Source organism: Elgaria multicarinata, chromosome 3 (genome assembly GCF_023053635.1).
Source record: "Elgaria multicarinata webbii isolate HBS135686 ecotype San Diego chromosome 3, rElgMul1.1.pri, whole genome shotgun sequence".
Taxonomy (NCBI): domain Eukaryota; kingdom Metazoa; phylum Chordata; class Lepidosauria; order Squamata; family Anguidae; genus Elgaria; species Elgaria multicarinata.
This window is the reverse complement of record NC_086173.1, coordinates 164,108,957-164,129,872: the sequence shown is the minus strand read 5'-3', so window position 1 is coordinate 164,129,872 and position 20,916 is coordinate 164,108,957. Positions and strand designations below refer to the sequence as shown.

Here is a 20,916-nt window from a genome sequence, read left to right as displayed (position 1 = left end):
AAAAAAGGATTTATTTTACACCAAAGGCTGCACACCGGGGAGAAACCCTTTGAATGTTTGCAATGTGGAAAGAGCTTCAGGTGGAAGGCGACACTTGCAACACATCAGCAAATTCACACAGACACAGGAGAGAAACCATTTGAATGTTCGCAGTGTGGAAAAAGATTCTTTTCGAATTACAGCGTTAAACGTCATCAGATAATTCACAGAGCAGACAACCCATTTAAATGTCTTGAATGCGGCAAGAACTTCAGCAATAAGCATGACCTTGCTAAACATCGAAAAATTCACACAGGAGAGAAACCATTTATCTGTCTGACATGTGGAAAAGCTTTTAGGGAGGAGGAGTCACTTACTGTCCATCAAAGAAGGCACACTGGAGAGTCACTCTATAAATGCCAAGGGTGTGGAAAGAGCTTCAGCTCAAAATACACCCTTGCTGTACACCAAACGCCGCACACAGGGGAGAAACTTTTTAAATGCTTGGAGTGTGGAAAGGGATTCTACACCAGTAGTGACCTTCGAGTGCATCAAAGAACTCACACTGGGGAGAAGCCATTTAAATGCCTCAAGTGCGGAAAGAGCTTCTCCCAGAAGGGCGCCCTTCAACAGCATGAAAGAAGACACACCGGGGAGAAGCCATTTAAATGTTTGGAGTGTGTAAAGGCATTCTATTCCAGTAGTGACCTTCAAGAGCATCAAAGAAGGCACACTGGAGAGTCAACCTATAAATGCCAAGAGTGTGGAAAGAGCCTCAGCTCAAAATACAGCCTTACTTTACATCAAAGACTGCACACAGGGGAGAAACCATTTGAATGTTCGCAATGTGGAAAGAGCTTCAGATGGAAGGAGAGCCTTGTAATACATCAGCGAATTCACACAGGAGAGAAACCTTTTCAATGTTTGCAGTGTGGAAAGAGATTTAGTGAGAGGGGAAACCTTAGAAATCATCAGACAACTTGCAAAGGGGAGATCCCTTTTAATTGCTTGGGGCTTGCAAAGAGATTACGCCAGAGAGGTCCTCTGCAATACAGTCAAAGTGCTCCCAGTGAGACTTATTTGAATGAGGAGGAAGAGTCTGATACTCCTGATCATCCCTCTGTTACCGTAATTCTGGGGCAAGATGAGGGATCCGGTGACAGTGATGTCTCGTCTGAGGTTCCCAACAAATCGTTGAATCCTGTCACAAGCCCAGCCATAATTCCAGATTCTTCTCCCACCAGCCACAGCTCAACGGAGCACAGTTTGCACTGCATCCAGTGGTATACTCAGAGCCATGGTGGGAGGGACTACCTGATTCCCAGAGTACCCTTTCCCCCAGGAAATACGCTTGTTTAAGGCCCTGCTCAGGAATACGGCTCTACTTATGAGGCAGACTCTGATGCAGCTGTGGAACCTGGGTCAGCCAGAATAAATGCTCCGTTTTGCTCCACTTTGTCATGCTGAGGACACACAGGTGTAACTCTGTAACATCTTAATATGGTGCGGGCAGTGCTAGATTTGGATCAGTGCCTAGACTCAGCAATGGGTTGGATGGGGGCCAGCAAACAAGCTTAGGGGGAAAGTGTTTTTCTTCTTCTTTGTCCATTTGACCTGGGAACATCTCTAAACGGGGTTTGTCTAAGTCAGCTAATTGGTGGAGGTGTAGCACAGCTAAGGTTTCTTCTATACATATAAAGCTGAACGTAAGTGTGTGCTTGTACGTCCGGAAATTCTAATCCAGTTCTGGATAAGCTAGAAAGTTAAAATGTTGGTCTTGGTTTACAATTCACCCCCCAAAATTGAAAAGCCCAGGAGCAACACGGCACTTGTGACCTTGCCATGATGCATCTATTCCCTGCACACAGATTTGATTTGCAGAGACCTGCAGGGAGGTTGCTGAGAACTGTTCCTCTCTCTGCTCCATTCTAGTCAGAATGAGGATTTCCCATCCCATGTATTTTTCCCAATAAATGTTTGTTAAGATAATCCCTAATTTCTCTTTGTGTCTTCTTTATATTTCCAAGCCCACATAACTCTGCTGTGTAAAGCTAATCGCAACAGTGCCTTCCCACCTTTTCCCAAGATGGCTGTGCTTCATGGGTCTCCCCTGAGCAAAATGCCTCTACCCTCTTCCAAGATGGCCACCTGAACTTTTACCTTGTTCAACGTGGCGGTGTAGCATGATGTTGCCCTCTTCCAAAATGTCCATGTGGCATCATAAGGCCAGTAGTGTTCCCAGGAACACCTGCCCTCTTCCAAAATGGCTGCACCACTTCCGTTGCCCGTGGAAACCCCAAGTTTCTGGCTGTGTAATTTTATTTATTAATTTATTTACTTATTGCGGTTTTATACCACCCAATATCCAAAGCTCTGGTTGTTTTGTAGTTTGAATATTTTGAACAGAAACCATTCAAAATATAAAACAACCAGTATAAAAGCATAATGTAAAATCCAGTATAAAAATTGTAATGGGTGAATGGATCCAAGGTGTGTCTGTGTGTGAGTGAAAGAGAGTAAGAGTAAAAAGAGGGTATGAAATCTGAGTGCGTCTAACAGTAGTCCTGTTCAGACAATACGCTAAACCATGCTGCTTAACCACAAAATGGTTAACGGAATGCATTGATCCAGGCCAATGAATCAGGGAAAGGGATTGTGGGTTGTACAAACACGCTCGGTGTCATAACTAAATTTGGTTTTATTATTTTATATAACATCATCATAATTTTATACACCTCTGTCATGTCTCCCCTTAGTCACTTTTTTCTAAGTCAATAGGCCCCAAATGTTGTAGCTTTTCCCCAGAGGGGAATTGCTCCAGCCAAGGCTGGGAAAGGAACCTGGACAATCCTTCCCGGTCAGAGTCAATAAACCTGGTAAAGATGGACCCAATGGTGTCTTCAGGGCAGGGGCAGATGTCCAAGGCCCCAGCCAGTAGAATGAGCAGGAGGACCACATAGAATCATAGAACAGAGTTGGAAGGGGCCTACAAGGCCATTGAGTCCATCCCCTGCTTAATGCAGGAATCCACCCTAAAGCATCCCTGACAGATGGTTGTCCAGCTGCCTCTTGAAGTGTGGGAGAGCCCACAACCTCCCTAGGTAACTGATTCCATTGTCGTACTGCTCTAACAGTCTGGAAGTTTTTTCGGATGTCCAGCTGGAATCTGGCTTCCTTTAACTTGAGCCCGTTATTCCGTGTCCTGCACTCTGGTAGGATCGAGAAGAGATCCTGGCCCTCCTCTGTGTGACAACCTTTTAAGTATTTGAAGAGTGCTATCATATCTCCCCTCAGTCTTCTCTTCTCCAGGCTAAACAGGCCCAGTTCTTTCAGGCTCTCTTCATAGGGCTTTGTTTCCAGACCCCTGATCATCCTGGTTACCCTCCTCTGAACACGCTGCTCCATCTTGTCTGCATCCTTCTTGAATTGTGGAGCCCAGAACTGGACGCAATATCTAGATGAGGCCTAACCAGGACTGAATAGAGAGGAACCAGGACCTCACGTGATTTGGAAGCTATACTTCTATTACCTCCCAAGCACAGCAGGGCTGGTTTCCCACATCTTGAAGTCAGTGAAGTCATACAACTGTCTAAAGAGCCCTTCTTGCAATTCTGTTACATTCAGAGTCCAAAAATATTTTTACTACTGGACAACCAGTAGAAAAGCATAATATACAGTATAAAAATTGTAAAGGGTGAATGGGTCCAAGGTGTGTGTGTGTGAGTGAGTGAAAGACGAGTTAGAGTAAAATGAGAGAGGGTATGAAATGGGATTGTGTCTAACAGTAGCCCCGTTCAGACAACACACTACTAAACCATGATGCGTAACCACAAAATGGTTAACGGAATGCATTGATCCAGGCCAATGAATCAGGGAAAAGGATTGTGGGTTGTACAAACACGCTCAGTGCCATAACTAGATTTGGTTTTATTATTATTTTATATAACATCATATTTTATACACCTCTGTCATGTCTCCTCTTAGTCACTTTTTTCCTAAGTCAATAAGCCCCAAATATTTTAGCTTTTCCCCAGAGGGGAGTTGCTCCAGCCAGGGCTGGGAAAGGAACCTGGACAATCCTTCCCAGACAGAGTCAATCAACCTGGCCCAGATGGACCCTATGGTGTCTTTGGGAGTGGGTGTGGGGCAGATGTCCAGGACCCCAGCCAGTAGAATGAGCAGGAGGACCCCCCCACCCCACACACACATCTTGAAGTCAGTGGAGTCATACAACTATCTAAAGAGCCCCTCCCACAGTATCGTTGCATTCAGAGTCCAAACATATTTTACTACTGGACAAACAAATGGTCTGAATAAAGCTTCCTCTACCCTTTCCTCTTTCTCTTTCATGTCACTTGGTAAGTTGACCAACCTTTGTTAGGTATGTGTGTTTCCATGTCCCACTTCTAGATGAGCTAGAAACTTTAAAATTTGGATGCATATATGCTTTGGTGTACAGACAAGAAGAAAATTAAATGTTTTGCCTGTTTTGGGTGGATGAAGGCAAGAGGACAAGAGGGAAAAAGAGCCAGAGGGGGCTCTGTTGCTTGAGGAAACTCCCACACCAGTGGGCCTTTCCTCCGAACAAAGGGAGGCTACGGATTGGGACCCCAAAGTAGGGGTGGGCAAAATGTTCATCTGGATCGATTGGTAGATTACTGGATTATTTGATATTTCAGCAAGGGGAGGGGACTGCTAATTCTTGAATAACCACAACAAAATGACCCCCCTCCCCCTATGCACGGAGAGCCAAAATTATACTGTTGAAAGGAAGAAAGCTTGGAGTAATCTGCAGTGGATTTGTGTGTAGGATCGAAGGCTTCCTTCAGTTCTGCTACTCAAAAATAATCAATAGGTTCCGAATCTCTTTATTCCTAGCATGTGTCTTTTGCATCAGGCGGCAACATGTGGGTTTCAGCGTTTTAGTAAAACAAAACAAGCAAAGCCTTGATTCAGGCTTCCCTTAAATCTGCACCACATACACTTTCCTCCCTCCTGCCCCCTTTTCTACCCACTTCCCAACAATCACCTGCACACAATTGTTAGAGCGGTGCACAAGATCAGCAATTTTATAGTGAGTTCGCTGCCCCATTCATTATAAGCCTAGCAGCTGTCTGTTGGCTAAACGCCCAAATTAAAACTATTGGTCTGAAAGCGCCTCACACCCACTGCCTCTTTTTTAACAGCACTGGATCTAACAGCACGGGATGCAATATAACAGGGACCAAAGTGAGATCAAATCTGACCACACACGTGGCTGCTGGAGGGGATGATGGGAATTGCAGTCGAACGCATCTGGAGGACACCAGGTCGGGGAAGGCTGAACGGAACCGATGCGTTTTCTGGCAAACTCTGCGGAAGGAGCAGCCGCAGCGCCTCCCCTGCCCGCCTCCCTGCAGCCGGAGCCCGGACTCCCTCCCGGCTTCCTCCCAGGGTTTTCGGGGTAGAAAAAAGCAGCAGCTCGGAAGGAGCCAAGAGAAGCCGCCTAAAAGCTCCGGTGAACGGAGGCAGCAGGATGGGAGGCCACTAGTCCTCCAAGGATTAATCTCAACCGAGACTTGTTTCCTAGAGGGGCAGGAAGTTCCGTAATTGTGGAGAATCAGGTTCCGGGGAGGGAAGTCAGACAGGTGAGATCCCCCTGTGAGGAGGAGGAGGAGGAGGAGGAGGAGGAGGCGGCCGGTCCGCGGGGAGGGCAAAGAGGTGAGGGGGCTGCGTTGCAGGGCGGAGAAGGAGGAGGACGGAGGCACCCATGCTTCGCTTTGGGGGAGGAAGAGAAAAGCCCCCTTTCAGAAGAGGGAGGGAGGGAAGCATGGAAGCGGGTTTGGTCCATGCAGTCCAGTCGCCCAGTGGGGCCCAAATATTCACATGGTTGCTGTTTGCAGGATCCACTCAGAGATCCACCCAGTACTTGGGGGTGGGGAGGGGATTGGGGAGGATAAAAGAAAGGTATGGGACACCCTAGAAGGAGGAAGTCCGGATTTTTTATTACCTGCCTCTCAGATTGGATCGAAGACGGGAAACAACAGTATTTTTATTATTATTACTACTACTACTACTACTACTACCCTCCTCTGTGTGACAACCTTTTAAGTATTTGATGATAGCATTCTTCAAAGACTTGAAAGGTTGTCACACAGAGGAGGGCCAGGATCTCTTTTTGAACCTCCCAGAGTGCAGGACAAGGAATAATGGGCTCAAGTTAAAGGAAGCCAGATTCCAGCTGGAATCAGGAAAAACTTCCTGACTGCTAGAGCAGTACAATAATGGAATCAGTTACCTAGGGAGGTTGTGGGCTCTCCCACACTAGAGTCATTCAAGAGGCAGCTGGACAACCATCTGTCAGGGATGCTTTAGGGTGGATTCCTGCATTGAGCAAGGGGTTGGACTCGATGGCCTTGTAGGTCCCTTCCAACTCTGCTATTCTATGATTCTACAATAATAATAAGAATAAGAATAAGAATCCTCTTTCTCTTTTTCTTTCAGCTGGGGATACTCAGGGGGGCGTAAATATGAAAGAACATCTTGTGTCAAGAGAAAGTGATAAGTTGCCCAATGTGAAAGAAAATATTGGCAATCAAGATAGGATGAATTAGCTGGAGGGAAAGCCAAGAAATAAAGAGAGGAATATATGTGTGGATTCTGATATCCGTGCAATGATGGTACAACAGAAAACACCCAAAGAACCGAGAGAGAAGGAATCCCCTGTGTCTAGAGAAACAGTCTGTCAGGAATCAACTCTGGGTGACCATGGCACAACCCACGCAGCAAAGAAACAACATAAATGCTGTGAGTGTGGAAAGACATTCAAGGGCAATGCGGCCCTTTGTGCCCATCAAAGAACACACACAGGGGAGAAGCCATTTGACTGTCTGGATTGTGGAAAAGCATTTAGTCAGAAGTGGGCACTTGCTATGCATCAAAGAATACACACTGGGGAAAAACCATTTGAATGCCTCGAGTGTGGAAAAAGATTCCGCCGAAAGGCTGCTCTTCAAGTGCATGAAAGAAGGCACACCGGGGAGAAGCCATTTAAATGCCTAGAATGTGGAAAGGCATTCTACACCAATAGTGACCTTCGAGAGCATCAAAGAACTCACACTGAGGAGAAGCCATTTAAATGCCCGGAGTGCGGAAAGAGCTTCAGCTCAAAAAATGGCCTTACTGCACATCAACGAATGCACACCGGGGAGAAACCCTTTGAATGTCTGCAGTGTGGAAAGAGCTTCAGGTGGAAGGCGACACTTGCAACACATCAGCGAATTCACACAGACACAGGAGAGAAACCATTTGAATGTTCGCAGTGTGGAAAAAGATTCTTTTCGAAGCACAGCGTTAAACGTCATCAGATAATTCACAGAGCAGACAACCCGTTTAAATGTCTGGAATGCGGCAAGAGTTTCAGCAGCAAGCATGACCTTGCTAAACATAGAAAAATTCACACAGGAGAGAAACCGTTTATCTGTCTGACATGTGGAAAAGCATTTAGGGAGAAGGGAACACTTTCTGTCCATCAAAGAACACACACCGGGAAGAAGCCATTTAAATGCCTGGAGTGTGGAAAGGGATTCAACAGCCATAGTGTCCTTCAAGAGCATCAAAGAAGGCACATCGAGGAATCGCCATATAAATGCCAAGAGTGCGGAAAGAGTTTAAGCTCGAAGAACAGCCTTACTTTACATCAAAGACTGCACACAGGGGAGAAACCGTTTGAATGTTCGCAGTGTGGAAAGAGCTTCAGATGGAAGGAGAGCCTTGTAATACATCAGCGAATTCACAGAGACGAGAAACCATTTGAATGTTCACAGTGTAGAAAGAGATTCTTTTCCAAGCGCAGCCTTACACGTCATCAGTTAATTCACAGAGAACACAAGGCATTTAAATGTCTGGAGTGTGGAAAGCATTTCAGAAATAAGCATTACCTTGCTGAACATGAAAGAATTCACACAGGCGAAAAACCATTCACCTGTCTTGTCTGTGGAAAAGCATTTAGTTGGAAGAGGGCACTTACTTTCCATCAAAGAATCCACTCTGGCAAAAAACCATGTAAATGTTTGCAGTGTGGAAAGAGCTTCAGGTGGAAGGAGACCCTTGTAATACATCAGCGAATTCACACTGGCATAGTAGAAAAACCATTTGAATGTTCGCAGTGTGAAAAGAGATTCTTTTCTAGGCCCAACCTTAAACGTCATCAGCTTATTCACAGTGGAGACAATCCGTTTAAATGTCTGGAGTGCAGAAAGGGTTTCACAGATAAGCATGACCTTGCTAAACATCAAAGAATTCACACAGGAGAGAAGCCATTTATCTGTCTGGTGTGTGGAAAAGCATTTCGTCAGAAGGGGGCACTTACTGTCCATCAAAGAACACACTCTGGGGAGAAACCCTTTGAATGCTTGGAGTGTGGAAAGAGATTCTCCCAGAAGGGTGCCCTTCAAGGGCATGAAAGAAGACACACCGGGGAGAAGCCATTCAAATGTTTGGAGTGTGGGAAGAGCTTCCGCTGCAATAGTATCCTTCAAGAGCATCAAAGAAGGCACATCGGAGAGTCACCCAATAAATGCCAAGAGTGCGGAAATTGCTTCAGCTCAAAGTACAGGCTTAATTTACATCAAAGAGAACACACAGGGGAGAAGCCATTTAAATGCCTAGAATGTGGAAAGGCATTCTACACCAGTAGTGACCTTCAAGAGCATCAAAGAAGGCACACTGGGGAGAAACCATTTATATGTTCGCATTGTGGAAAGAGCTTCAGCAGAAAGGGGACCCTTGCAATACATCAGCGAATTCACACTGGCATAGTAGAGAAATCATTTGAATGTTCGCAGTGTGGAAAGAGATTCTTTTCTAGGCCCAACCTTACACGTCATCAGCTTATTCACCGTGGGGACAATCCGTTTAAATGTCTGGAGTGCGGAAAGGGTTTCACAAATAAGTATGACCTTGCTAAACATCAAAGAATTCACACAGGGGAGAAGCCATTTATCTGTCCGGAGTGTGGAAAAGCATTTCGTCAGAAGGAGGCACTTACTGGGCATCAAAGAATCCACTCTGGGGAGAAACCCTTTGAATGCTCTGAGTGTAGAATGAGATTCCGCCACAAGGGTGCCCTTCAAGTGCACGAAAGACGACACACTGGGGAGAAACCATTTAAATGCGTAGAATGTGGAAAGGCATTCTATTCCAGTACTGACCTTCAAGAGCATCAAAGAAGGCACACTGGAGAGTCACCCTATAAATGCCAAGAGTGTGGAAAGAGCTTCAGTTCAAAATACAGCCTTACTTTACATCAAAGACTGCACACAGGGGAGAAACCATTTGAATGTTCGGAGTGTGGAAAGAGCTTCAGCAGAAAGGAGAGCCTCGTAATACATCAGCGAATTCACACAGGAGAGAAACCTTTTCAATGTTTGCAGTGTGGAAAGAGATTTAGTGAGAGGAGAAACTTTAAAAATCATCAGACAACTTGCAAAGGGGAGATCCCTTTTAATTGCTTGGGGCTTGCAAAGAGATTACGCCAGAGAGGTCCTCTACAACACGATCAAAGTGCTCCCAGTGAGACTTCTTTGAAGGAGGAGGAAGAGTCTGATACTCCTGATCACCCCTCTGTTACCGTAATTCTGGGGCAAGATGAGGGATCCGGTGACAGTGATGCCTCGTCTGAGGTTCCCAACAAATCGTTGAATCCTGTCACAAGCCCAGCCATAATTCCAGATTCTTCTCCCACCAGCCACAACTCAACGGAGCACAGTTTGCACTGCATCCGGTGGGATACTCAGAGCCATGGTGGGAGGGACTACCTGATTCCCAGAGTACCCTTTCTCCCAGGAAATACGCTTGTTTAAGGCCCTGCTCAGGAATACAGCTCTACTTATGAGGCAGACTCTGATGTAGAACCGCCCAGAGAGCTCCAGCTATTGGGCAGTATAGAACTGTAATAAATAAATAAGTAATAAATAAATAAATAAAGCTGTGGAACCCAGGTCTGCCAGAATAAATGCTCCCAGACTTTTCCTTGGTTAAGAGCTGCATTAGAGCTATTTGTCTCCATTTATGTGCTCACGACAGGAGAAACATTTCAGTGTCTGAAGTATAAACAGAGCCTAAGGCAGGGCACAAGTCTTACTTTACATCAAAGAAGCCTCTCTGTAGAAATGATTTAAATACACATGGGTGATTACATTAATCATTCCCTGTGTCCATATATTGTTGTTTTGAGGACATAGTTTTGTCAACCAATGTGTAAATTATATAATGGTTTGGATTGAAATGGGGCCTTGGATGACCTGCCCATTCCAGAAACTTGTGTTTTCCCTCCAGAAGTACTACATTGCAGTCACGTGTAGACTGGTGCCAGTGGGGCTGAACACGCGTGCAAGGCCCCAGTCAGATCCAGCCCATGATCTCCCAACTGTGTCTTATGAAAGAAAGTCGTATAATGTAGTGGAATGAGTGACTTGATTTTGACATTCTGTGTACCTTTTTACATCGCTCTGGAAGACCCCAAATGTTGGTGTTGTGTCATCCCCTAGCGCAGCGTTGGGAGTGACACCGTGGGCTGTGGAAGAAAGGGGGTGTTTGCAAAAAGTCTCATCCTCTTGTCAGGTTTCCCCCAACATCTCTCCCACTCTCCATTTTCCACTTACGGAATCCTCTAATGTACTGATGGGGAGCAGATGGATATGTAGGGACAAACCAATGGTCTGAGTAAAACTTCCACTACCCTTTCCTCTTTCATCTCACTTGGTAAGTTGACCAACCTTCGTTAGGTATGCGTCTTTGTATGTCCAGAAATTCTGACCCACTTCCAGAGGAGCTAGAAACTTAAAATTTTGGATTCGGATACGCTTTGGTGTACAGTCAAGTGGAAAATTAAATGTTTTGCCTGTTTTGGGTGGATGAAGGCAAGAGGACGAGAGGAAAAAAGAGCCAGAGGGGGCTCTGTTGCTTGAGGGAACTCCCACACCAGCGGGCCTTTCCTCCAAAGGGAGGCTACGGATTGGGACCCCAAAGTAGGGGTGGGCAAAATGTTCTTCTGGATCGATTGGTAGATCTCTGGATTATTTGACGTATTTCAGCAAGGGAGGGGACTGCTAATTCTTGAATAACAACAACAAAATGACCCCCTCCCCCATATGCATGGAGACCCAATGTTGGAATTTCAACCCAATGTTGAAATGAAGACAGCTTGGAGTAATCAGCAGTGGATTTGTGTGTAGGATCAAAGGAACTGGTTCATAGCTTGGGGGTTCTCCTAGAACCATCTCTGTCATTTGAGGCTCAGGTGGGCTCGGTGGCATGGAGTGCTTTCTACTAACTCCGGTTCGTGGCCCAGCTACGTCCCTATCTGGACAGGGATAACCTAGCTTCAGTTGTCCATACTCTGGTAACCTCCAAATTAGATTACTGCAATGCCATCTACATGGGGCAGCCTTTGAAGACGGTTCGGAAGCTGCAGCTTGTGCAAAATGCGGCCAGATTGATAGCTGGAACAGGGAGGTTTGAGCATATAACTCCGATTCTGGCCCGCTTGCATTGTCTGCCTATACGTTTCCGAGCCCAATTCAAGGTGCTGGTTTTAACCTATAAAGCCCTACATGGCTTGGGACCGCAATACCTGATGGAATGCCTCTCTTGACATGAACCTACCCGTAAACTGCACTCAACATCTAAAGTCCTCCTCCAAGTGCCTACTCCGAGGGAAGCTCCGAGGATGGCAACAAGGGAGAGGGCCTTTTCGGTGGCGGCCCCCCGACTGTGGAATGAGCTCCTCGATGAGGCTCACCTGGTGCCAACATTGTTATCTTTCAGGCGCCAGGTCAAGACCTTTCTCTTCTCCCAGGCATTTAACAATGCTAAGTTAGTTTTTTAATGGACCCCAGAACTGTTGTTTTTAAATGGATACTGAGGTTTTATACTGTTGTTTTTATGTTTCTGATGGTTTTTAAATTTTGTATACTTTTTTTAATGTTTACTCTTTTTAACTTTTGTAAACTGCCTAGAGAGCTTCCGCTATGGGGCGGTATATAAATGTAATAAATAAAATAAATATAAATACATTTCTTCTGTTCTGCTACTCAAAAATAATCCCTAGGTTGTGAATCTCTTTATTCCTAGCATATGCCTTTTGCATCAGGATGCAGTTGGTGAGTTTCAGTGCTTTAGTAAATCAAAACAAGCAAAGCCTAGATTTTACAAGCCTTGATTCAGCCTTCCCTTAAGTCTGCACCACATACACTTTCCTCCCTCCTGCCTCCTTTTCTGCCCCCTTCCCAATAATCATCTGCACACAATTGTTAGAGAGGTGCACATGGTCAGCGATTTTAAAGTGAGTTTGCTGTCCCATTCATTATAAGCCTAGCTGTTGTCTTTTGGCTAAATGCCAAAATTAAAACAATTTGTCTTAAAGCGCATCGCATGCACTCCCTCTTTTTTAACACGCACATAGAACACGGGATCTATCCAATCAAAGCCTCCATCCAGACAAGTCAAGGGCTTTCATGAGCAGGGAGTTGGATTCGATGGCCTCGTAGGCCCCTTCCAACTCTGCTATTCTAAGATTCTATGTCGTTTTGTTGCAGGAATGTGTTAAGCCTGGACTCAGACAGGATGTACAGGCTGCCTTGCAATGGGCTTTTGCGTCTGGGACAGAACAAAGAGGTGGGGGTTCTATTCAATTCAAGGTGGATTCCGGCATTGAGCAGGGGGTTGGATTCGATGGCCTTATAGGCCCCCTCAAACTCTACTATTCAATGGTTCTATGATTCAGTCAACTGGTGTGCCTAAAACTGCAGAAGGATAAAGAAGCATTTGGGGGTGACTTTGTAAGAGTGGGGAAGAAGAAAAGGAATTTGCCCTCCCAAGGGCCGCTGCAACCAGCCACTGTCCTGATGCAGGGTCACAGTAGCAGAGGGCGATGGGAAGGGGATCCCCAAAGAGATCCACCAGAATTTCCAGCACCTTGAGCCCTGATCCTAACCTCCTTTGCTCCTCTTTACAAAGGACCTCGCCACCGCTGGTCAAACCAGTCATCGAAGATCAAATCTGACCACATACGTGGCTGCTGGAGGGGATGACTGGAGAGGATGGGAATTGTAGTCGAACGCATATGGGGGACACCAGGCCGGGGGAAGCTGAACCCGAAGCGTTTTCTGGCCAACTCTGCGGAAGGAGAAGCCGCACCGCCGGCCCGGCCCGCCTCCCCTGCTGCAGCCGGAGCCCGGACTCCGTCCCCGCTTCCTCCCAGGGTCTTCAGAGGAGGGAAAAGCAGCAGCTCGGAAGGAGCCAAGAGAAGCCGCCTAAAAGCTCCGGGGAAGGGAGGCAGCAGGAAGGGGGGCAGCCCAGCTCCTGCCCTTCAGTCCTTCAAAGGTTAATCTCAACCGAGTCTTGGTTCCTAGAGAGGCAGGAAGTTCCGCAATTGAGGGAGAAACACTCGGAACTCCGCCAGGCATTATGTTCCGGGTGGGAAATCAGACCGGTAAGATTCCCCCGTGAGGAGGAGGAGGAGGAGGCTGGTCCTCGGGGAGGGCAAAGAGGTGAGGGGGCTGCATTGCAGGGTGGAGGAGGAGGGCGGAGGCACCGATGCTTTGCTTTGGGGGAGGAAGAGAAAAGCCCCCTTTCAGAAGAGGGAGGGAGGGAAGCATAGGGTGGATGGGTTTGGTCCATGCAGTCCAGTCTCAGAGATTCACATGGGTGCTGTTTGCAGGATCTACTCAGAGATCCACTCTGTACTGGGGGTGGAGGGGATTGCAGGGGATAAAAGAGAGGGATGGGACACCCCGTTTTTGGTTTTTTTTTGTGAGATGAAGATTATTTCATTTTTTATCATTATTACTATTACTATTATTATATTACTACTATATCCATAATTATCTTTCTCTATTTCTTTCAGCTGGGGATACATGTGTGTGTGTGGGAAATATGAAAGAGCACATCAAGTGTCAAGAGAAAGTGAAAAATTGCCCAATGTGAAAGAGAATATTGGCAATCAAGACAGGATGAATTACCTGGAAGGGAAGCCAAGTAATAAAGAGAGGAATATATGTGTGGATTCTGACATTCGTGCAATGATGGTACAACAGAAAACACCAAAAGAACCGAAAGAGAAGAAATCCTCCATGTCTGGAAAAACAGTCTGTCAGGAATCAATTCTGGGTGACCATGGCACAACCCATGCAGCAAAGAAGCAACATAAATGCTGGGAGTGTGGAAAGACATTCACGCGCAGTACGTACCTTCGCGCCCATCAAAGAACGCACACAGGGGAGAAGCCATTTGGCTGTCTGGATTGTGGGAAAGCATTTAGTCAGAAGTCGGCACTTACTATGCATCAAAGAATACACACTGGGGAAAAACCATTTGAATGCCTAGAGTGTGGAAAAAGATTCCACGGAAAGGCTACTCTTCAAGAGCATGAAAGAAGGCACACCGGGGAGAAGCCATTTAAATGCCTAGAATGTGGAAAGGCATTCTACCGCAGTAGTTACCTTCGAGTGCATCGGAGAACTCACATTGTGGAGAAGCCATTTAAATGCCTGGAGTGCGGAAAGAGCTTCAGCTCAAAAAATGGATTTTTTTTACACCAAAGACTGCACACCGGGGAGAAACCATTTGAATGTTTGCAGTGTGGAAAGAGTTTCAGATGGAAGAAGACACTTGCAACACATCAGCAAATTCACACAGACCCAGGAGAGAAACCATTTGAATGTTTGCAGTGTGGAAAGAGATTCTTTTCAAGGCCTAGCCTTAAACGTCATCAGATAATTCACAGAGCAGACAACCCATTTAAATGTCTGGAGTGCAGCAAGAGTTTCAGCAACAACCATGACTTTGCTAGACATAGTAGAATTCACACAGGAGAGAAACCATTTATCTGCCTGACATGTGGAAAAGCATTTAAGCAGAAGGAGGGACTTACTGGCCATCAAAGAACACACTCTGGGGAGAAACCGTTTAAATGCTTGGAGTGTGGAAAGGGATTCTACTTCCGTAGTGTACTTCAAGGGCATCAAAGAAGGCACATTGAGGAGTCCCCATATAAATGCCAAGAGTGCGGAAAGAGTTTCAGCTCGAAGAGCAGCCTTACTTTACATCAAAGAGTGCACACAGGGGAGAAACCATTTGAATGTTCGCAGTGTGGAAAGAGCTTCAGATGGAAGGAGACCCTTGCAAAACATCAGGAAATTCACACAGACCCAGGAGAGAAACCATTTGAATGTTCACAGTGTGGAAAGAGATTCTTTTCCAAGCGCAGGCTTACACGTCATCAGTTAATTCACAGAGAACACAAGGCATTTCAATGTCTGGAGTGCGGAAAGCGTTTCAGAAATAAGCATATTGTTACTGAACATCAAAGAATTCACACAGGAGAGAAGCCATTTATCTGTCTGGTGTGTGGAAAAGCATTTCGTCAGAAAGTGGCACTTACGGTCCATCAAAGAATCCACTCTGGTGAAAAACCATTTAAATGTTTGCAGTGTGGAAAGAACTTCAGGCAGAAGGGGGCCCTTGCAGATCATCAGCGAATTCACACTGGCATAGTAGAGAAACCGTTTGAATGTTCGCAGTGTAAAAAGAGATATTTTTCTAGGCAGAGCCTTTCACGTCATCAGCTTATTCACAGTGGAGACAAGCCCTTTAAATGTCTGGAGTGCAGAAAGGGTTTCACAGTTAAGCATGACCTTACTAAACATCAAAGAATTCACACAGGAGAGAAACCATTTACCTGTCCGGAGTGTGGAAAAGCATTTCATCAGAAGGGGGCACTTACTGTCCATCAAAGAATCCACTCTGGGGAGAAACCCTATGAGTGCTCTGAGTGTGGAAAGAGATTCTGCCAGAAGGGTGCCCTTCAAGTGCATGAAAGAACACACACCAGGGAAGAGCCATTTAAATGTTTGGAGTGTGGGAAAACCTTCCGTTGTAGTAGTAGCCTTCAAGAACATCAAATAAGTCACACAGGGGAGTCGCCCCATAAATGCCAAGAGTGTGGTAAGAACTTCAGCTCAAAGTACAGCCTTAGTTTACATCAAAGATTGCACACAGGAGAGAAACCATTTGAATGTTCACAGTGTGGAAAGAGCTTCAGCAGGAAGGAGAGCCTTGTAATACATCAGCGAATTCACACAGCCGAGAAACCATTTCAATGCCTGGAGTTTGGAAAGAGTTTTAGTGATAAGCATTGTTTTGCTAGACATCAAGGAATTCACACAGGAGAGAAACCTTTTCAATGCTTGCAGTGTGGAAAGAGCTTTAGTGAGAGGGGAAACCTTAGAAATCATCAGACAACTTGCAAAGGGGGGATCCCTTTTAATTGCTTGGGGCTTGCAAAGAGATTTCACAAGGGGGGTCCTCTGCAATACCATCAAAGTGCTCCCACTGAGTTTTCTTTGAAGGAGGAAGAAGAGTCTGATACTCCTGATCATCCCTCTGTTACCGTAATTCTGGGGCAAGATGAGGGATCCGGTGACAGTGATGCCTCGTCTGAGGTTCCCAACAAATCGTTCAATCCTGTCACAAGCCCAGCCATAATTCCAGTTTCTTCTCCCACCAGCCACAGCTCAACGGAGCACAGTTTGCAGTGTGTCCGGTGGGATACTCAGAGCCATGGTGGGAGGGACTACCTGACTCCCAGAGTACCCTTTCTCCCAGGAAATACACTTGTTCAAGGCCCTGCTGAGGAACACGGCTCTGAGGCAGACTCCGATGTAGCTGTGGAACCCGGGTCAGCCAGAGTAAATGCTCCCAGACTTTTGCTTGGTGAAGAGCTCCAGTAGAGTATTTGACTCCATTTATGGGCTCAAGATTGGAGAAATTTAAGCATCTGGGGTATAAACAGAGCCTGAGGCTGAGCACACGTCTTACTTTACATCAAAGAAGCCTCTCAGTACAAATGATTTGAATGCACATGAGTGATTATGTTAATCATTCCCTGTGCCCATATACTGCTGTCTTTTGAGGACGTATGTCAACCAATGTGTAAATGATATAATGGTTTGGATCTTAATGGGGACTTGGATGACTGGCCCATTCCAGAAACTAGCGCTTTCCCTCCAGAAGTGCTGCACTGCAGTCATGTGTGGACTGGTGCCAGTGGGGCTGAACATGCGTGCAAGGCCCCAATCGGATCTAGCCCTTGATCTCCCAACTGTGTCTTGTGAAGGACAGCCCAAGATGGCTGCGGTCTTGCTCTGTTCAGTGAAGTCTTGTCTGCATTACTGTGTTCAAACTGCCTAACTTGGCCCAGGCCTCTGAGCCTGAGTGAGTGAGTTGGGGAGCACTCTCAAGGCTACATATGTGTTAAGTGGAAGATCTGATCCGACCGGAGAAATGCTGCTCGGGGTTTAGTTAGGTTTTTTTTTATGTTTTAAGTGTCTGGATACTCTGGGGAAGGCCGGCTGCCATTGCGGCAGGGATTAGGACGGGGTTAATAGTTTTATGGTGTAATTGCTTGCTGCTAATCTTCCCTTTGTACTTTACCTCATCTTCCCCCTTTTCCTACCCTTTCCCCTCACTCCCTTCCCCCCAGCTTTTACTGCCTGACCAGAGCCTTACGAGTTAGATTTTAGTTTGTGTAAATAAACCTGCTTTGGTCCTTAAAGTGTGTGTGTGTGTGTGTGTGTGTGTGTGTGTGTGTGTGTGTGTGGTTTTATTCTTCAAGGGTCCGGCACTTTCCGGTTGCGGACAGGGTTCAGGAGGGTGCTGCCTGGGAATCTAGATGTTTGGTCCAGGAGTCTACTGCCATGACACAGGCTCTGAACACCAGGCCTGGCCGCGGCTATTCCCTGCTCAAGCCAAGCACCACCGCTTGATATGCCTGAGGCGAGGGACAAACAGCACCTTCCTCCAAACTATGTGGAGGAAGGAGTTAAATGGAGAAGGATTTCAATAATAAAATAATACATTGTGAGTTATATGTGCTGAGGTGAATTATTGTCAGAGTGGGTGCTAAATGTATAAACTTCAGATGGTAAATGCCAAACAGAGACGTGGGATTTTTGTGGTAGTTAAAAACAAAATAATTAAAATTTATTTTTAAAAGTTCACAAGCTTTGTTTCAAATGAAAACATTTCAAAACCTTTTTGAAACGTTTCATCCAATCCTTTCACTCATTCACATATGCGCTTTCCTTTCTCTCACACAATCGCTTTCTTTATTATCAGTATTGTTTAATATACATCAACTATGTGGACACCACACTCCAAAGACACCACTGTGGCATTACACCCCACAAGTCAATTCCAAATGTATGTCTGCAGTTTGTAAGTCTGTGGTTTGTAGAATGTTGGCCTGAGTGGGCGGAGTTAGAATGTCTTGGGAGTGGGGAGGAGTGATATATAAGGGAATGACTGAGGGGATTGTGAGTTCAGTTCTGTTCTGTCTTGTTCTTGTTCTTTCCAGGGAGACTTGTTAGGGACTCTTAGAGTCTGTAGTGCTCTCTATATTTATGGTACTTAAGTTTTGGGAAATTTGAGAGTCAGTGTAGTGAGTGGTGTCTTTAGAGTGTGGTGTGCACGTAGTGGAAGTATATAATTCAATACTGATAATAAAGAAAGTTCAAGAGTGATTGTGTGAGTGAAAGGAAAGCGCGAATGTGAGGGTGACAGGATTGTATGGATGGTTTCAAAAAGGTTTTTAAATGTTGTTATTAGAAACAAAGCTTATGAACTTTTAAAAATAAATTTGGATTGTTTGTTTTAAAACTACCACAAAAATCCCACGTGTCTGTTTGGCATTTATCATCTTAAGTTTACATCATTCAGCACCCACTCTGACAATCATTCACCTAAGCAGATATAACTCACAGCGCATTATTATATATATATTAAATCCTTCTCCATTTTAAACCCCTTTCTCCACATAGTTTGGAGGAAGGTGGGCTTTATCCCTTGCCTCAGGCATATCAAGCAGTGGTGCTTGGCTTGAGCAGGGAGTAGCCTCGGCTAGGTCTCGATTTCAGAGCCTGTGTTGCCCCATAAGAAGTGGTGGCAGACGTGAGGTCTGGTGTTCAGAGCCTGTGTCGTGGCAACCACTCTCTACCCTGAACCTCAAATTCTTCAGACCCAAGTACTCTAAACCCCAAGAGCTAACACACAGAGAGCGCTAAAGACTCTAAGGGTACCTAAAAAGTCTCCCTCAATCCCATCAGTCCTTCCCTTATATATCACTCCTCCCCCCTCCCAAGACATTCTAACTCCGCCCACTCAGGCCAACATTCTAAAAACCACAGACTTACACACCTCAGACATACATTTGGGAGCTGACTTGTGGGGTGTAACGCCACATCTACCTTGCAGGAAAGGCGGGTTGTCCCCAACTTTCCTTCACATGTCTTATGACAGAAAGTTGTATAACGTAAGCCCCTGAAGCATCTAAATGTTGGTGTTGCGTGATCCTCTAGCGCAGTGTAGGGAGTGACACCGTAGGCTGTAGAAGAAAGGGGGTGTTTTCAAAAAGTGTCATCCCCTCACCCCTCTGTTTTCCACTTACGGAATCCTCTAATGTACTGATGCGGAATATGTGAAGATGTAGGGGGAAAGGTGCAGGTCAGGCCCAGGCAATGGACAAGAAGACGCGTCCCTTCCTTCCCACGGACAAATGTTGACCGAACTGCAGTTGAATTTTAGTTTAACCCTTGCACTCAGGAAAAGCAGACCAGATATCCATGTATATATCCAGTTGCACCTATATAATTATTATTATTATTATTTATTTATTTATTTATATAGCACCATCAATGTACAATGTACCATCAATTGTACCATGTACATGGTACAATGTACACCTCGTTCAAAAGCTGATAGTGTTATTAGGTCTTCAGTCCATTCAATTATGAGCATAACTCTCCCCCACCCTTTTTAACGAACGGTACACAGGATGAAAAACGACGCTATTCCTATATATGTGTGTGTGTTTTTCTTTACACAATGTATTTTCTAAGGGTGAAAAATGCTCAATGCTCTGTTTCGTAAAGGTTTGCGAGTTCCCCTTCTGCCACAAATATCCTAGAAAAAGATGCAACATCTAATTAACGAAGGTGGGTTTCGCCTCCCAGAATATGTTTATATCATCAGGCCTATTTATTGACGTGTTCTAAATTTTGATCGTTACCACTTTAATCTGCTTTTTCCAGCGAAGTCAGTTTTGGAATCTTTAATCGGGATCTTTTCTCTAAATTTAGGCATTAGGTTCTTGGCTCAAATGGAGTGGGTTCCACCCAAAGTTATAGCTGTAAGAGATGTGGGCCATATGATGTCATGTCAGTTATGGTTTTTTCCATTTTGCCATTCTGATGAGATATAGCGCTATCTCCTTGTAACATCTGAATACAGTGAGGGTAGTACTCACTGTACTGAAGAGAGACTGAAAGAACTGGGCATGTTTAGCCTGGAGAAGAGAAGATTGAGGGGAGACATGATAGCACTCTTCAGATACTTAAAAGGTTGTCACACAGAGGAGGGCCAGGATCTCTTCTCGATCCTCCCAGAGTGCAGGACACGGAATAACGGGCTCAAGTTAAAGGAAGCCAGATTCCAGCTGGACATCAGGAAATACTTCCTGACTGTTAGAGCAGTATGACAATGGAATCAGTTGCCTGGTGAGGTTGTGGGCTCTCCCACACTAGAGGCCTTCAAGAGGCAGCTGGACAACCATCTGTCAGGGATGCTTTAGGGTGGATTCCTGCATTGAGCAGGGGGTTGGACTCGATGGCCTTGTATGCCCCTTCCAACTCTGCTATTCTATGATTCTATGAAGACCTGGATCGGTGCATAGCTTTAGCAATGGCTTGGATGAGGCCTGGGGTGGGGGAGTCTTTTTCTTCCTTGTGCATTTGACCTGGGAATATCTCTCTAAACAGGGTTTATCTAAGTCAGCTAATTGGTGGCGGTATAAAGAGAGTAAGAGTATAAAGAAAGATGGTATGAAATGGGAGTGTGTCT

General features: G+C 45.5%; 4 protein-coding genes across 6 annotated transcripts in view; all 4 read left to right on the top strand.

The window, feature by feature from the left end:
• The window catches only part of LOC134396346 (zinc finger protein 260-like), an 80,210-nt gene extending 60,574 nt beyond the window's left edge, over positions 1 to 19,636 (top strand). The window contains exon 3 of the mRNA XM_063122814.1: positions 19,592 to 19,636. The gene's annotated coding sequence lies outside the window, so the exon portion shown is untranslated. The remainder of the gene's footprint in view (positions 1 to 19,591) is intronic.
• LOC134396276 (zinc finger protein 850-like) overlaps positions 1 to 20,916 on the top strand; it is an 89,940-nt gene that overhangs the window by 55,118 nt on the left and 13,906 nt on the right. The window lies entirely within an intron of this gene.
• LOC134396283 (zinc finger protein 850-like) lies at positions 5,580 to 9,953 on the top strand. Its single transcript, XM_063122715.1, has 2 exons — positions 5,580 to 5,606; positions 6,463 to 9,953. The coding sequence occupies exon 2, from the start codon at positions 6,633 to 6,635 to the stop codon at positions 9,819 to 9,821; it is 3,189 nt and encodes a 1,062-aa protein (XP_062978785.1). The 5' UTR covers positions 5,580 to 5,606; positions 6,463 to 6,632; the 3' UTR covers positions 9,822 to 9,953.
• LOC134396298 (zinc finger protein 585A-like) lies at positions 13,894 to 17,493 on the top strand. The gene has a single exon (XM_063122737.1). It carries the CDS (start codon positions 13,974 to 13,976, stop codon positions 16,749 to 16,751), a length of 2,778 nt encoding a protein of 925 aa, XP_062978807.1. The 5' UTR covers positions 13,894 to 13,973; the 3' UTR covers positions 16,752 to 17,493.

Bases quoted from the DNA above. Each gene is read 5' to 3' on its own strand.
- LOC134396298 (XM_063122737.1), top strand. From the start codon at position 13,974: ATGAATTACCTGGAAGGGAAGCCAAGTAATAAAGAGAGGAATATATGT.
- LOC134396283 (XM_063122715.1), top strand. From the start codon at position 6,633: ATGATGGTACAACAGAAAACACCCAAAGAACCGAGAGAGAAGGAATCC.